The 18,315-nt window shown below is 41.4% G+C and overlaps 1 protein-coding gene across 2 annotated transcripts in view; it reads right to left on the reverse strand.

Moving 5' to 3' along the window:
* FLT1 (fms related receptor tyrosine kinase 1) overlaps positions 1-18,315 on the reverse strand; it is a 171,722-nt gene that overhangs the window by 90,685 nt on the left and 62,722 nt on the right. For both annotated transcript variants that reach the window (XM_019666062.1, XM_019666061.1), the window contains exon 11: positions 4,289-4,403. In XM_019666062.1, the coding sequence (XP_019521607.1) occupies positions 4,289-4,403 (115 nt within the window). The remainder of the gene's footprint in view (positions 1-4,288; positions 4,404-18,315) is intronic.

The following is an 18,315-nucleotide window of genomic DNA, read 5'->3' on the forward strand; positions in this document are numbered from 1 at the left end:
TAGTAATTCCCCACTACAATGTGGTTTGAACCTCACGGAATAGAATGGATGGGGTGATGTGTAATTCAGCCTAATTTCCAGGATTCGTTTTTTGTTTTGTTTTTTAAATCTATATATGGAATAGTGATTTTAATCTCGGCATGTTTCTAATACAGGTTCCTTTTAAGTGTCTCAGGAAGAAATAAAAGTAGATATGTAAAGGTCATGGAAAAATCTACAATTAACCCAGGGTGGCACATTTGAGCCAAGTGATGGAAAAATAGAACGTGAGATTTAGGAAAAATCGGGGTGTGTGGGAGGAATGAAACACAAGCTGTCATTCAGTGGTTAAGTATTAATGCTTCTGTCATGGCTTTGCCTTGCACTGTAAGCCTTTTTCCCAATGTAACCTCCAGACGATTTCAATGGAAATGTGGCTAACGTGGTCACGGCTTTCTAGCCTTCCTCCAGCCTTGATGCTGGAAGACGTATTTCCTGTGTTGTTTTTCTAACACAAGGCTCCTTCTACTTCCTATTCCATATCGACAGACCCAATAGCCTGACCGTCCCATTTAAACAATATGAAAACTCCACGTTTGCTATTAGCTACTCCATTGATGACTCACTTTTCACAAATCGAGGTCAAAACTTGCCAATAAGGAAATTGAATTTTATTGTCCTCTGCACCCTTCCTTGAACTACATGAAAAAAAAAACAAAGAAAAAAAAAGCAAGTCCCTGCAATCCAACAGATGCTCCCCAGGCCCTTCATTCACTGATGGGTGGGGTGATGTTGCTGGGTATGCCAGCTGGAGGGCTAAAGGGCAAAGCATCACTTCAGTCTTATGTTGGGACTTTACTTTCTAAAGATGTACAGAAAAGCGGTTTTAATTGTAAATGAAAGATCGTACAAGTAATTCTGAAGTAATGAAACCTCCGTTTGTCATTGTACAAAAAATAAAAATTTTCACACACAAAAAAAGTTGTATTAATAGTTGCTAAAAGTAAAAGCAGTAAATTTTTCTAAATTTAGGACATGAAATTAATAATTTACTTAAAATCTAATGTGTTATGGTTATAGCTGCTAATAGGATATTATATATGTATATACCGGGGGTGCCAAAAATACATATACAAGTGGACAATTTGGTCAACGTTGCTCAAGCAGTAGTTCGCCATAATCAGAAGTGTCTGGACGCTGATGGTAACCACTTTGAGCACCTCTTGTAATTGCAGAAGTCAAACGTGACTTGTATTCATCTTTTGTTATTGGTATGTATTGAGTATTACAATTTTAATACAGTGTTTCTTTTTAAAAATGTATATACATTTTTTGGCACCCTCTGTAGATATACATATATATAAATATATACATATATGCATGTGTGTGTGTGTGTGTGTGTGTGTGTGTGTGTATCTTTATAACAACAGGCAAACTAGGTAGGGCAAACATTATTAGCTCCAATTTTTAGAGGAGAGAACTCAGGTTCAGAGAGGTGAACTGTTTTGCATGTGGTTATACAAGATAGAAAGTGGCAGAGCTTGACCCCATGGCTCTGCACTGCATGTGGGATGGCACAAGTGCCAACTGTGTCTGGAGATCTAGATTGAAAGTCTCTGCATAAATAACTACAGAATTACAAGTCAATAAATATGTTTCAAGCCCATGTGGGAAAAAAATCCAGGAAGTTTCTTTATCGCACCAGGTTTTGTTACTCCGCTCCCACTGTTTCTGATGGGTATTCTACAATACATGGAGTTAGGTTGCTACTTGGTGGTTCACGCTAATCAGAAACCTCCCCTAGCTTTTTCATTTTCCATTTTCTTTTCTAGTGTATATTTTTGTAGACAGGTTACTAAAGCAGGACTAGAAGCTACCACAAATTAAGCTCATAGATTCTTGTTTCAATATCCAGCAGTTAACATCCACCTTTTATGGTCAGGAAAAGGCAAAATGAATTGACATAATCAATGGCATCTTGAAACGTTCTAGTACTTTGTGCCAACTAACTTGGTTTCTACTCTGAGGCAATTTCCTTTTTGAAAAAAAAATATAGCGTCACTCAAATTAAACTTTCAAGTTTATAGAATTTCCTCTTTCCTAAGTATTTCATTAAACTGCTCTCTCATCCATGCTACACATCGTGGAATGTTTTAAGCTCCTGTTCATTTGTATTACAGAAAAACTGTAAACCACCTACAGCTACTGCTAGTTATAAAAACGTTTCCTAAATCCTTGACCAGTGATTGCTGATATCATCACACCAGCCATCACCGTCTTAACTAATTTCTGTATTGTCTTAGTTGGCAGAGTACTCAGTTTTGGAATAGGAAGAGTTTGGTTTGAGTTTCTCATTTGCCACTTGGCATTAATCATCTCATCGCCCCAGTTTTTCTTATCTTTAAAATGGAGATAAGTGCTTTGGCCTGCCAGAGAATGACGCTGACATTAGCATATGTCAAAAAGTTTTACATGATGAAGAATTCAGATGTTATTTGTTGTTATTGTTAAATCCTACACGGAGAGTGATTGCCATCTACTTTGTTGCTTTCAAATGCAAGGAATACAGCTGAATACATAGACAACATAGGCATATCCACATTCAAATGGACAGCATCCGTATTAATGTAGTACTCCTATTCAATACTTGCATGTAGAGACGTTTCAGCAAGGGGTTATTTGATATATATTTTTTTCATTTTTAAAGCAACACTACCCTGTGCCTGATAATAGCATATTTTTAAGTGTATTTTTCACTAATTCAACAGAAAAAAATGAATGCCACCAAGTCTGAGAGCCACCAATTTTTGCCTGATTCACAATGTGTCAGCTTTGCTGAGGCTCAGTAGAGGTCAGGGGAGTAGAGAATGAATGGTATAAGGGTGGCAGAAAAGATGCCAGCTAGACCCTGCTTAGGTGTGTGTGTGTGGGGAAGTCTCTCTCTGTTATTTTAAATTGAGGTATAATTGACATATAACATTATATTCATTTTAGGTATATAACATAATGGTTTGATATTGGTATATATTGCAAAATGACCACCATAATAAGGTAGTTAACATCCGTCACCATATGAAGTTACAGTTTTTTTCCTTGTGATGAGCACTTTTAAGATCTATCCTCTTAGCAACTTTCAAATATGCAACAGTGTTATTATTGACTATAATCACCACGCTCTATATCTGATTATTTATTTTATAACCGGAAGTTTGACCACCTTCACCCATTTTGCCCACTGTCACCCTCTGCTTCCAATCTGTTCTTTGTATCTGTGACTTTGTTTCTTAGATTCCACATACAGGTTTTCATATGGTATTTGTCTTTCTCTGTCTGACTTATTTCACTTAGCATAATGCCCTGAGGGTCCATCCATGTTGTCAAAAATGGTAAGATTTTATTCATTTTTATGGCTGAATAATATTCCATTATGTATAATACACACCATATTTTCTTTATCCACTTATCTACCTAGGTTGTTACCATGTCTTGGTTATTGTAAATAATGCTGCAGTGAACATAGGGGTGCATGTATCTTTTCGAGTTTGTGTTTTCTTTTTCTTCGAATAAATACCCAGGAGTGGAATTGCTGGGTCATAAGGTAGTTCTATTGTTAATTTTTTTGAGGAAGTTCCATACCGTTTTCCATAGGGGCTGCACCAATTTATAATCCCACCAACAGTGCATGAGGGTTCCCTTTTCTCCACATCCTCGCCAACACTTGTTATTTCTTATCTTTTTGATAATAGCCATTCTGATAGGTGTGAGGTAGTATCTCCTTGTGGTTTTGATTTGCATATCTTAGGTCAGGGAATCTTGAGATGCTGTGTGTGGTTGTACACACCAGTGCAGTCAGGGTGCAAAGGCAGAAGGAAAACAAGGTATTTTGTGCAATGGAAACATTCCATTTTAGCCGTATGCCTTTACTAGCTTTTGCTCTCCAGGGGAGCTTTTATGAACCCTGGGCCCCACCCAGAGATTCAAATATAATAATAAACAGGAGAGTATTGTAATGTGCAGCCAGGGCTGAGAACCACTGATGTGACCAGGTTCACGTTCAAGAGGTAGCTTCATCTCTTCCGTTGGGACCAAGTGCTCGTTACTGTGGAACTGGTGGTCAGGGGTAGAATACTGCAGTTTGAGTAGTCTGAGTGCATCCCTCCATGAAGACATATCTCAGGTACTGTCTTTCTTCTCTCTGAATTTTTATTTGAGCACTTGAATTACTTATGATTCTAATAAACCCAGAATTGGGAGCTCGGTGTGTGTTTTTTAGAATAAATATCCCAATGGTTATTTTCACAAAGAATACCTTATTCTTTCCTTCTATTACTGCTGTACGCTGAGTGATGCTCTCAATTCTGTTTCCTATGTTGCTGTCAGGATCCAGGATAAAGGACTCTTCATTACTGGAGCAAAAGTCATACCTATTTAAAAAAAAAGTAAGTCATCATTATGTTGTTTTGCAGCATGGTCCTGCCCATGGTGACAGGTGCAATGAAAATCACTGGATAAGTCCTTGGGTAACAAAGGCACACATTTTTTTGTTTCCCTTAGATCTTTTTCCCCAATATCCATCCTCTGAACTTAAAGATAACAAATATATTTTGCCTGATCTGGAAAAAAACCCACTCACTTAAAGATAACAAATATATTTTTCCTGATCTGGAAAAAACCATACCAGTGTATCTCCATACATCCTTCATGTTCTAAATATTAAATATGAAATAAAAATACGTAAATTAGAAAATTTACTATCTAGATTTTAATTAGTTCCTGGTGGAGGTAACATGCAAACACAGGAAAAAAAAGTGAAGTTATGTTGATGAATGGAAAACCCCAAGGAAATAAGAATTTCACATCTAAAAAGGCTGGCTTTTAATCAGAAATAATAATCCATTATGCAGCTAATTTTTTCGAGGGCTAATTAGGTGTATATGGAAATACATCATGGAGCAGTTGCTAAGTTCGATCTATTCCTTTTCAAGTTTTGTGGTATCATGGCAAGTTCTTTAATTTCTCAGGCCTCAAGTGTTTAATTATAAAATAAGGGTGTTGAAGTTTTTTATCTTTAAGGTCTCTTTTGTTTTGAAAAGTTCACAAAAGTCTTTCTGATTTTAAACTAATTACCAGACTGCCATTTTAAAGAGAGATTTTGACCTAAATCTGGAAGGTAGCATGTTCTCTCAGACACACATCATTATCAGTAAGCTTCTATTTTCATATGGCTTACTACTGAAATCATTGGTGTACATATTTATTGATCATTTATTATATTTTATGTATCCTATGTTCTACACAAATAAAAAACCCAAACAACAAAAAGACACGTAAGTCCACTCTGACCTGGGCAGTGCAGTAGTATCTTAACTGGCCTTGCTACCAGCTGGCTTTTCCCACTCCTCCAACACCCACAAAACTGCAGCCAGATCAACCCTCTGACCATTCAGGTTTATAATGGAATCCTTTTTGCTCCAGGAGCTTCAACTGTACTGAAGAAAGCCCAGGCTTCCTTGTCTGACAGTCAAGGCCATCCACAGTCCATTCTCTCTTCTCTCCTTAACCCTACAGAAGCCCTTCTTTCTAGTCACACTGTGGTTTGGTCGGGCTAGTTCCAAGATTACTGGACCAGGAGTGTGAGGGGACCTGGTCCCAGCCTTGCCCTGACTTCTAGCAGTATGACAACTTTTCTCTTCTAAAAAATAAGGATAAAAGTGTATCTGCCGTGTTATTCTCTCAGGATTAGAAAGGTTTTGTGGATTAACGATGCCATAGAAAAGGGATTATTCTTACTGTCGTGTCTTACTGTCTGCCATATGCACCCTGACCCTCCGTCTCCACTCAGCAGTTAGCTCTGACGGGACACCCTGATCTTCTCTAAGCAGCTCAGTGATCACTGTGAACCTCACCGCTTCCTCTCACGGTTGGAACCCCTCAGTGAGCCTGCAGCAAGTCCGCCTTGAACAAGTCCTTGAGATTTACATATGGATTTATTTGAGATGCAATGCAGATATACAGAGAGATATTTTAGGTTCCTCAAAATGTATCTGTGAGCTCCCAAGGCTTGGTTTTTCTGCCAGCCTGGGCAGGTAGGGAGACATGAGTGCCCGTAGAAGCCTGGCTTGTGCACCTCGAGTGCTTCTCGGCCACATCTTCCATTTCCTGATTACCTAAGTGTTGAATGTTATGATTACTTGCCATGAGCATTTCATTGTAACACTTTATATTGTTACCTGCTGGACTGGAATTTGTGGGGAGCAGAAAGCTTGCTGGCCTCTCATTTGTACATGTCTTGGGCAGATTCTGGAGATTTTGAAATCAAGAGGAACTTTAAAGTCAATTTCCAGAAGGAATGAGTGGTTGACCTTAAATGGCTGAGGGCAGCAATGACTTCTGTCAGACGGAGGTGAGAGGATAAAATAAGTGAGAAAGAAGGGAAGACAGCAGGGACTGCAGTGCTCAGAAGATTATCACTCTCTGGTCCTGGAGCTAAGGAAGGACTCGCGAATAGGAAACTATGGCCGCTTCCGGTCAGTGCCCACTCCTGGGCACTGCCCTGTAAGCCCTCCCCCACAGCACGCCCCACTTTCTAAGTTTCCATTTAATGCTCCCCAGGCCCCACATGGGGCCTCATGTACTTATTCACTCTGTCCTCATAGTTAAGCAAGGGCCTAGCAGGTAACTGGCACTGCATAAACGTGTAAAGGCGAGAGGTACTGAGCTGTTGTTTCTAATAAGAGTTTTCGTTTGTTTGTTATTTTCAAACATACTGATAGAGACATGTTGTCGTAATCCCCCATAGACACATCACCCAGATTTAACAGTTAATCAAGATCTTGCCACATTTGTGTCACTATCCGTCATTCCTTTTTATTTTTTCTTCTGTGAAGTGTTTTAAAGCAAATCCCAGACATCATGTCATTTTTGCCCTACATATTTCTGTGCATATCTCAAAAAATATGCCATTTTCTAGTATAACAACCTGACATCTACTAGAATTCGCAGTAATTCCTTGGCGGTGTTTGTACCCGGCCTATATATCAGATTCCCCGAAATGTTTTTAAAATGTCTGTTTTTATAATTAGATTCTAAGATTTAAAATTTTAAAAAGGATTAATATGGAGTGACCCCTCCTTAAGGAATTTCTGTGATTTCTACTAGCTACTCTAATTTATGATCATCATTAAATTAAAATTAGTGAACATTTGAACTATTGATTAGTAGAGAAAAATGAACCAGAGAAGTTACACACTTTCTCCTTTACTTGAGGCATTTTAATGTTTTAAAATCATGATATCATTTTACCCTGTTTTTCATTATTTCTTATTCTCCATTTTCTTGACTACAACATCCACACCTTGAACTACTATTTGACCTTCCATCTTTCACACACACTCAGTCCATATACGAGTATATATATGTACATCTACATTACAGGTATGTGGGGGCTATGACATGTGTACACCTCATACACATGTGCATTCCTATCTTAGACCTGTGCATGTGTACTTGCTATTGTAACATCAAACAGCTGACATGCTCTTGTATCTGAAAGAGAAACCTTTAATTTCATTCTTTTCTCCCCAAAGAAGTGAAAAAGATAAGGGAAGTCTGAGATGAAGATCTTAGTTTCATACTCGCAAAGAGTATGTTAGAGTAAAGCAAGTCTAGGAGTTTCCCGAGGGAACTGCAGTCTGCAAGTTCACATGGGGCTGCCAGCCTCTGACCCCGACCCTGGCCCATCAGCCCAAGGGCAATTACTGACAGCACAAGCCCAGTATGGCAACTATAGGCTAGACTATCGCAGGGTCCTCCAAGCGAAAAGGACAGATTCTGTGGCTGTTTTCTAATTTGGGGACTGTTATTTTTCCCTCTTTGTAATTGGAACCATAAAAATAGAATGTCATTTAGGAGCCTGACTCTACCAGCACTTGAAAAGAGATTTAGGGGGAGGGGAGTTTGCCTAAGCCTTAAGAATACATCAAGCTCTCAAGGAAGTAAATTGTGCCATGTTTGAAGATGCAAAGATAATCACTGTGCTGGGAACCGTCTTGAGGGGGGAGGAAGCCGAACAACAAGAGGAAAGCGGCTTTCGCCCCTGATTTCGCACAGGAAGCCCACAGCACCTCCTGCCAAAGGGAGATAAGAAAGCTCCCAGGCACTATTCTGGACAAGGCCACTGTTATCAGCCTCAGCTCCATGCTGTCCTCTCTCTGCTCCAGGCCTCTGTCCCTTTTCTAATGAGCTTTAGGACTCCGACCTCCATTTGCATGCCGCATGCCAAGTACAATAGCAGAGAAGTATTTATAACCATTGAGGAAAAAAAATTTCCGGAGTAAGAGTGTACTCCATGTCATATCATCGATTGCCCTGGAGTTGAAACAAATTCATTTTGGACTAGAGATTTATATAAATAAATTAAAAGAAAGCAGCCAGTTACGTATCTGACACATGGAGCTGGGACCCTGCATGTGACGCATCAGTCTCTTTACCTCCAAGCAGGAGTCCTCTAGGGGGCTCTCCCGTGTGGTCTAAGTCACCAGACTTCTTCCCTCAACTCCTAATGAAAAATCATCACCCTCCATAGATGCAGGTGACATCACTGACCTGCATGCTCTGGGATGATTTTCCTGTACTGGTGATGAATTTGCCCCGTTCCCTTCACACTCATAAATAGTTCGTTCCTTTGTGACCACAGACAGATGAAGGCAGTCTGGGGCCACAGAAAAAGGCAAAGCCAACACCGGATCAGACCTACAATCTTGACAATATTAACTGCTGGTCCCAACAGGAAAGCTAACCAGCCGTGGGCTATAATAATTGCAATATATACTATGCAGTATTATTCTCTGCTCTGATAAGGATTATATTTTCTGTGTGCTGGGCAACTCATATATACTATCTCATTAATCTGTACGACACCCTAAAAAGTAAGTACTCTCATCCCCCATTTAAGGGAAACGGAAATTAAGGATTAGAGAGGTTAAGTAAATTACCCAAGGCTTATAATCAGTTCTGGCTCATTCCAGAATCTGTGCACTTAACCCTTCCACCATATGTCACATAATATCCATGCACTATCAGCATATAACAAGAAATTGTTATACTTCAGTGCTTTGTATATAGAAGAAACGGCTTCCCACATATTCACTATACAAAATATCGTTAGTGCAATGGAGATTTAAGTCTTTTTGGCCCTTTTTGCATAGCACAGTCAGATTCTTTCCAACATTTGGCAAACCACTCTCATCATACACAACCAAATGTACTGAGTGTCCGATGTATGCATGTGCTACAGTTAATTTATATTAGAGTTCACTCTGTCGTCCCAGTTTCTGAACTCAACTCCCAGGCACCTTTACAAATCCAGCACAGGAAATACAATGCACAGTGTGCACCCAAAGGGACCCTTTTGTGTTCCCCTGTGCTTCGAACAATTCTGTTTAGACATTCTTCATTCCTCCTGCCTTTTTCCCCTCCCCCTACCTAAAACGCAGAGCTGGCACTTTCCTTCCTGGAGAGCTCAGATTGTTGCCTCTGGTTGAATCAGAAGGGAGAGTCCACAACGCAGAGTAATGTTGAATAAGATTGTATGTCAACTATAATTATATATACATTTAGTCTCGGGACATGGAATAGAGAGGGGGAATGGAATCAATGGAATTGTAATAGATAAGCATGATATCGGGGGTGGGAGGGCAATACTTGGGGGGAGGGGGGTTGTTACTCTGTGAGGGTGAAAAGGATAACTATTGCATTGTTCTGTACACCTGAAACTAACAATAAAAAAATTAAAAAAAAGAAAAAAAAGAAGGGAGAGTCCAGCTGGCTGAGCTTAGCCCCTGGTGGTTAGGATCTGTGTTTTCTTTGAAGTGGCTCTCATGTGAGAAAACGATAGACTGAAGAACTAGGTGAGATGGTTCAACCCCTCATTTAGCCTTTCTGGCAAGAGATTTCTAGCAAGTTTAATAACCACCCCAATTCAAGAAGATCTCTCTAAAGCCCGAATTTTAAGATAAAGAGATTTGTTTTCTTTTTTTTAGGATCCCGTTTCACCTGATGGTAAATGGTATTAAGCTGACCTTTCTTTCAAAAATCTCCGTTCTCCTAAATTCTGATTCTTTGTTGGCAGAAGTAAACTTGTTGGTCCTGGGCAGTTAATGTGTCAGGCCTGGCCAAGAGCTCTGCATATTGAAGCTCAACAAATTCTCATGGTCACGCGATGAAGCAGGCACTGTGAGCCCTATTTTACAAATCCTTTCACCAAAGGAAACAGAGACCCCGAACAATCAAATGCCTTGCTCAGGTTCACAAAGAAAGTAGCCCTGGGACTGGAACCCAGATTTTCCTAGCGCTTTCCATCACACCAGAGCTCATTCCGTCACCTGATGGATTCTGTTCCCAACGAGCCCCCAACCCTCTGCCCCGCGCTTCACAGGGCCAGTGTGGCTCAGAGTGGCCTGTCAGAGGGAACGCTCTGGGGGGCGGTCCTCTGAGTCAAACTGCTACAAAGGCAGACACTGACAGAGATGACAGACTAGCCTTCAAGAGTGAGAAGCACCCAGTCCTTTGTGTGTGGGGGGGGGGAGTGGGGGAGGGGCAGGAGAATACTTTATAATTACATTTTGACATAAATTCTGGTTCGTTTTGGTCATAAAAATGTTTTGGTGCTAAAATTATAGGAACTCTTTCTTGGCCTACTGGCTGGTGTATTTTATCATTTTTTAAAATCTTGCAACACAGTCAAAAATCCAATTCTATCACAGTCTTTTCTTTCCCTGTTAACATTGTCTGCACGATCCCATAACATGTTGTGAGATGAAGCTGGCCTGTTTTATTACCAACTCCAATACATGTATTGCAGGCCTTAAGGGTGAGGGTGGCAGTGTGCCGTGGTGAGCCAAGCACCCCAACACCCAATGGCTGCCTATTTGAGCCTCAGCCATTGTCTAAGGGTAAATGTATATATTTATAATTAAAGCACACTTATTGGGGGGGCAGGGGGGGAGAGGCTCTAGAAAGCTCAACGAAGTCCCAAGACAGAGACTAATTTCCCTCTCTCTTTTTTGGATGATGAAATCTGAGGACTTCATATGTGGACTCTGCTTATCTGTTTAATGAGATTGGACTGCACGTGCTAACTGTGATTAGAATCTATTTGTAAAGAACATTGGATCATTTCAAGTTAGGAAACAAAGGGGTAGAGCAATCATAACTAGCAAACCGAGGCTGTAAAATGTCTTGAAAACAAACAGAAAAGAAAGAAAAGACCACATGGAAGGCTGCCAGAGGGCACAGTGCGCCATCCTGTAGAAGCACCCAATGTAAACCTCCCTCGGCTACCGTGGGTATTGTGTCAAAATACTGGTGATCGTGTGTTGCAGTCATCAGATTAAGAGAATCTGCAAACACTATCTTTTCCCCTCCTCTCACATTCTCTTAAAACAAATGAAACAATATAGGCGAGAGGATGCTGGCAGAAAACGAGCAGAGTTGGAAGGAGTGTTTAGACAGAAGGGTTCCTGCTCCTTCTACTGCAGGAAAAGGGCCTGGGCCTTCGGGGGGGTCATCAGGTCAGGCCCAAGGGAGACTGGAGGAGTGATTTTCTTGTGCAGTTGAGAGACCTTGTGACGCCTTGGAGCCATACTGAAAATTACTTCTTGTCTGAATGGAGAGCGGGGAGTGGAGAAGACTTTTCAAGGACTGGAGGCTCTGGGTCAGCTCCTGGGACAATGGTGGAGGTGCTCCAGCGTCCTGGCCACCTCTGTTTAGATAAGAGCTTTTCCGTGAGCGCCTTGGCCTGCGCCGCTTCCTGCTCTCCAGACCCGTGGTCCATTCACATTCACAGCAAGGCCTTCTTCCCAGCCTCTGCTTTCCTTCCTCCTCTCTCCCGCTTGCTTCCACCAAGAGCTCCAGTGATTCCCCTGCCCAACTCGGACACTCTCTTTTACAGAATCTGAGCCAAGCCCAAGGCCGCCTTACAGCCCTACACCGGGGTGAGTGGGAGGCTAAGAGGGTGGGTACTTACTTGGTTACACCCAGATCCATGGGCCTCAGAGAGAACACCTATTCCGTTCATCCACTTTTCTTCTTAGTGAAAGACTGGTCAGCTGAGGAAGGGTAATTTGCTAAAGAGAAATCTCTAGGGAAATGTCAGGCGTGGCTGCAAATATCCTCTACTCTGACATACCAAGGAGTCTTAAGGTATTAACTCCACTCACTCAGGGAAGAATACTTGAGGCTGTTGCTACATTTTGTTCTCATGAAAAGGAAGAGAGCAGATTATTTATTACATAGCGGTCAGTACAGAAACATCCAGAACGCCTTCAGGGGTGGGGGCGGGAAATCACAATTTAACCTAAGGACCATAGATTCCAGAGCTAGTGAGACCTGAGTTCAAATCATGGTTTTATAACTTTCTAATTATGTAACCCTGGTCAGCAGAAGCCCAATTTTGAGAAACAGAGTCTTAGAAAAATGCTCAGAAGTTTCAATCCCTTGAATAGTTCTGCAGTTGTTGGGTCATATCAGCCCTCAAAATCTCAAGTTCTGCTTTGGTGTTATGCCAGCAGTCACCACTGAGGGGCGTTATAATGCCCAGTCCTGCCACACTCCTGGTAGTGGAAATGTGGTCAAGGAGGTCATGAGCTACACCCCACAGAGTGGGAGAGGAAAGACCGTTTTTCTGAGCTCTCAGTTTCCTGAAAGCCTGGACTTCTCTTGGTTTGTTTTTACCTGATGGGTTCCTCTACCTTGCAAATGTCTATTTCATTTCTTTTTCTCTCTCTTAACAACTAGAAAGTAAAGCATGTGGGCCATATCGCCATACTAGGCTTACCCCATTTTCTCCTTCTATACAGATTTGCTGAATTATTTATTGTACTTTTTGTGAACCATCTCGAATTCTTTGGGAATGGATGCATTCTTAACACTGTCAACTCAAAAGAAGCAACCACATGTTACCATGTCTTACTAGTTTTATTATAGGGGTTAAAAAACAAACAGAAGGGAAATAATTTAAAGCTCCCTTTGCATCAGCAAACATTAGGGTGATACTAAATGAATTAACGTGTGTAACATGCTTAGCATAGCTCCTGGCACACAGCAGACAGATCAATAATGATAGCTGTTATTTTATTGTCTGACTAGATCCAGAGCTACTTAAGACCAGGGGCTATGTCTTGCATCTTTATAACCTCAGTGCCTAGCCACACACCTGGTGAACAGTAAGTGCACAAGTCTCTCGCTCAGGTGACTGCCTGGAGGAGAGAGTGAATCCTGATACTGGCCTGACTAGATATGGACTCAACCTCGTCAGGCGTCAACCCTGCCATCCATCACATACTTCAGATGTGCTGAAAAAAGGGGCATTACTGACCCTCAAATGACCTCACACATACCCCCTCAACTAAGCTCTGTGTTACCACCATCAGTGCCTGTCCATTCACATGGAGGGGTATTAATGAAGACGGGATCTGACTGGGACCTGGATAAACTTTTCACAGCAGTATCAGCATCTGACAAACTGATAGTCAGGGACAATTTCAACTTAGGCAACGATGTGACATGTGGAGAAGCATCTTCTAGTCTAATAGAAAATAGAAAACTAACCAGCAGTGGTCTTCTCCTTTCTTAAAGGGCAGGCAAAAATATTGGCTCTGAATTACTAGCATGTTAGTCAGATAAAAAATCATTTGTTCACACACATTCCATTGAAGAAATAAAATCATGTCCTCTGAAAGGAGTACAAGATCTAGTTCCTTCTGTTATAAGGAAACATATACATTTTTTTATTGAAGAGAAAATCAAATACATGGAAAAGTATTTGATGTGAGAGTCAAGAGCGGATATGCTACTCTAGGCTGGACAAGACTTGGGTCGGTGAGCATTTGGATAGCTGAGGCAGAATTCACAAATGCAAGTAGGTCCAGGATATTATAACTTCTCTAATTTCCCAAATAACCTAAAAATCCTACCATTTCTGGTCCCATCTTAATTTCTGTGGAGTCAGTCACCACAGTCAGAAGACCAGTCCAGAGATTCAGACCTGTTTCATGGGAGAGCATTCACCTGACAGCATGGCTCGTTTCGTCAGATTATCATCAACTTCACAGGATACTAGTGTGTGTGATGCCACCTCAGAGAGAAATTGCTTTGCAGTGGGCAGCCCCAGAGCAATCTAAAAATACCCAGCTTTCAGCAAACAAATTTAGCACTTGCAATGCGCCAGCCTCTGGGCTAGGTACTTCATATATAATTGTCTCATTTAATCCCACTGACAAGCTGACAATGCCGTGTTCTTATCTCGGTGTTCTTATCTCTCTGTTGTACAGATCAGGGAACTCGGACCCAGAGAGGTGGTTTATTTTGCCCAGAATCACACAGCTGGCAGATGGTGGTGGGTGTCAGAGCCAGGATTCAGGCTCCAGCGCCATTTCCTTAAACTCCAGAGGATTGCCTTTCTGCATCCTAACACTTTTCAACGAGGCTTTGATGTCATAACATAGGCTTCTCAAAACATACTTGCTTTCTGGATCATGAGCTTTTGACCAAAAATTACTCATGTTAATGTCTAAGTAGTTGTTACAGAACCAATCCTAGTAGTGGCAAATAAAGCGCCTGGTTGATGAATGTTCTAGAAGGCCGCTCACTCATTTATAGTCCCTGACATGAAAACCAGGCCTGGTTTCCTAACAAGGTACTTGAACTCTCTGTGCCCCATCTAGAAAATGGTAATAATCATAGTGTCTGCCTCATAGAAGTTCTATAATAATTGAATGAGAGGATACATATAAAACACATATTAAGCACTTAAAATCCTGCAGATAAGTGCTTAATAACTCTCAGCTATAAAGAAAATAAAAAACAGAAGAAATTCTAGGCCATACAGTCTTCTACTAGTCGTAATTTCCCATTTGGCTCTAAGTAGTCTCTAAATACCCATTTTTGGCTTTCTCTCCTTGCTTATCCAAAGACTTTTTCATACAAGACAGGATTTCTCAAGGGAGCAATCAGTGATCACATTACATAATTTTCAGTGATGAGAAATCATTGAAAAGCAGATGGAACACTAAAGGCCTTAGAAAGTGGGATAATATGCACCCCTATCACTTTTTTTAAAAGATTGGGCAAAAGTCCAAGTTCTTGGATTCCAGGGACGTGATCTGCAGGCATGGAAGGCAGAGTTTCAGGGACACAACGCACATAACACATGCTAAAGATGTGCCACAGGAACAAGACCCCCGCAGTCTGTAAAAGTCCATCAGTCTATAAGAATACAGGGCGGACCCATGGCAAATAGACGGCCCAGGACTCGGGCCTCACAGGGAGGCCGAGTGTAAGGAGACTGACTGACGGGCTCAACTATTTATATTTAGCCCCATTCAAGAAATTCCACATCAAGTCCAAATTTACCTTTCCAGTTTGGGTTTTTATTTTTTCTCAACCCAAATCCGACAAGCCAGCTGACTTACTCTTCAAGCATGTCCTCTTCAGTTCCTCAACCCATTCCTGTCCTCATGTCACTCTGTCACTGTGTTTCCTCTCTCTGCCTGTTTAGCGTTCCAGTTACCTACCCATCATCTTTAGGACTCGTACCTTAGTTCCTCCACGGTGCTTCCGCTAAACGGCAGCACTCACCATCCACTTCAACCACGTTGGTTCATTTAGTCCAGGTTATGAGCACTTCCCATGAGAGTTAGTACAATGTTATGGTAGAAATAAGAATGACCAGGAATAAGAAATAAGAAATCAGAGACGTGGGTCTAGTCCTGGGCTTGCTGTTGAGTAGCTATGAGATGAGAGGTAATTGTTTATCCTGGAGCCTCAGTTGTTCATCTATGAACGAGTTGTTTTTTTTAATCTCTACAACTCCTTAATTCTAAGTGAATTAATTAGTCATTCAAAGTGACTAGATGAAGGCACGCCAAGGCTGAAGTTTGCAGCCTCCATCTCCTCATTTTGTTCACTCATCGACTGTACACCCTTATGCTTGCTTCTTCATTTCCTTTGGACCTCTTCTTCATCTCCTCTCATTACTCTCCCACGTCTCTTGCCTAAACATCCACGAGCTTTGTGAGGCCAACTGAGGGCTGAGCACTTGCTGAATGGTGATCCCAAAAATTAATCCTGAGCAACAAACGAGGCAGTGGGAGTTCCCTGCCAGAGATCAAATACCCCCGCACAGTGAGAAGGTCACAGAGGGACAGGACACAACCATGAGGGGGAAGTGCCACAGGACAAGTGCCCAATTAACTGTGTGACTTGGTGCCCTCATGAGGTCGGTCTTACTCAGACTTGCGTATCCCACTCGGGTTTATACCTATTCAAGGGGCCTATTTCCACTTGGAGGTTTGGTGCCTGAACTGGCAGCTGGTCATCAGGGACTCTCAAAGAAATTCTGACATTTGAGTCGGATTCTCCGATTGCTGCAAGCCTCTTTCTCCTTTTCTCTCCCACCCTCAGTTCAGCTCTAATTCAACAGGTGGACTCTGGGTTCACTGGGGACAAGACTAAACCCAACAGGTTAGGCTAGTGCTCCTCCAAACCTCAAGGATTTCTGCTCCTTCCTTTGGGAACCCACAGGGATCCATTTTGAGGGGTCCCGTAGGACACCAGTGAAAGGCAACCTTCTGAAATGCCAAGCTACTTATTAGCCTCTTTTATTTTATGATCTGAAAACACCTGAGAAATAACTTTCTGAGCTTCCATTTCCTTCTGGGGAAATTATGTCCAGTAGGTAAAATTATTTTACAGATTAGGGATAATGTATGTGAAGGGAGAAACACAGCTTTGGCACTAGAAAGGGCTCATTGATTAACTCTTACAGCTATCAAGTGGACAACTGCATTCAAGGTGATACAACATCCTACGAGGCTTCTAGAAAACTATGAAGAAACAAGGTCTAGTGCCCTAAACTCATCATCAGGCACTGACTGGGCCATAGTGTCAATCCATCACACTCTTTCCATCTTCTCAGTCCACCCACTAGGCTGCTTTTTCACCTAAAAAGGCAGTAGAGTTACATTAAAACCACAGACTAGAGTCCATATTTCAAGAAACAGCATACCACGTCTCTGGAGATACAACCAAAATGTAGATTTTTATAAGTGATTTATCCTGCTTATCTACTGCCTAGGGATCTCGTGTCAGGACAATGGTTTCTAGATTCAGTAGTGAACATACCCATTCTGTTTTTTAAAATCTGTGACTATGGCCAAAGGAAATCTGAGTCGTTCTGCCAATCTTCTTAAGGAATCTTCTCAAACTGCATATCACTACCATGTGGCGGTCGCAATCCTGGGAAGCTACAGTGAATTTGGTCAAAACATCCCTGCAAAAACCATCTAGCATCACCTTCCTATGACTCAGCCTTTTGGTTTAATTTATACACATAATGAAATGTTTGATAGCAATTACAGGAGACAGTTAATTCATAAGAAACAATTACTCATCAGACTCGCTGTATAGCTATGAAGAGGGGGAAAGGAAGATCTCACAAAGCATAGAAAAGTGGCAAAGAGGCATTTGGCAAATGAACTCGTGCTCTGTCTTCAGGACTTTGTATGAAATAGTAACAAGGGCCGTTGTCCGAACACTTACATTGGGCAGCATGTCCTTCCTCACCCAGTAATTATGTAACAGAAAGCAAGAAGTTTCTCATTAGTAAGTGAACATCCACTTTTGGCTTGTGATGAAAGCCTCCTGGAGAAGATGGCCAGATTTATTTAGTTGTTTGTTCAAGCTCAAAGTCCTGCTAAAGTGGTGTTTGGTGAAGTGGTCTTTAAAGTTCCCATCTTGATTCAAGATTTAAAAAAAATTCTCTGTGGCATACCTGGTCTGAGCCTGCCCACCCATACACCCACTGCAGAGAATATATGTCAAGAGACACATTGATACAAATTGTATGTACGATAAGACGAGAGTAATAAGGATTAAAAAACATGGGGTATGTGACCCTGTTTCCAAAAGAGGTCTTTTTAAATGACAGCTTTCCTCAGACATCTGACCTACACTTAGCCCCCAGGAAATGTCAACGTTTTCAATGTCTGCATGGTTAAAACTTTCCTTTTGTAGAGAGAAAACAAAATATGGGACAGTTTCAGCATAAAAAAAAAACTGTTTCAGCATAAAAATAATAGCCATTCATGCTGGCAGCCAATTAAATTTGGGTCCTTGAGTACATTTCTAATTAAGTACCATTAACAATTGTTTTGTCTTTGTCCCATTAATTTTACTTACCCCACTGCTACACAAAACCAGGCTTTTCCCAAATGACCTAACACATCCCTAACACATCCCTAATAACTCAGTCCTTCCTTTCTCTGCCAATTTGCTGAC

This window comes from Hipposideros armiger, unplaced genomic scaffold (genome assembly GCF_001890085.2).
Source record: "Hipposideros armiger isolate ML-2016 unplaced genomic scaffold, ASM189008v1 scaffold_459, whole genome shotgun sequence".
Taxonomy (NCBI): Eukaryota; Metazoa; Chordata; class Mammalia; order Chiroptera; family Hipposideridae; genus Hipposideros; species Hipposideros armiger.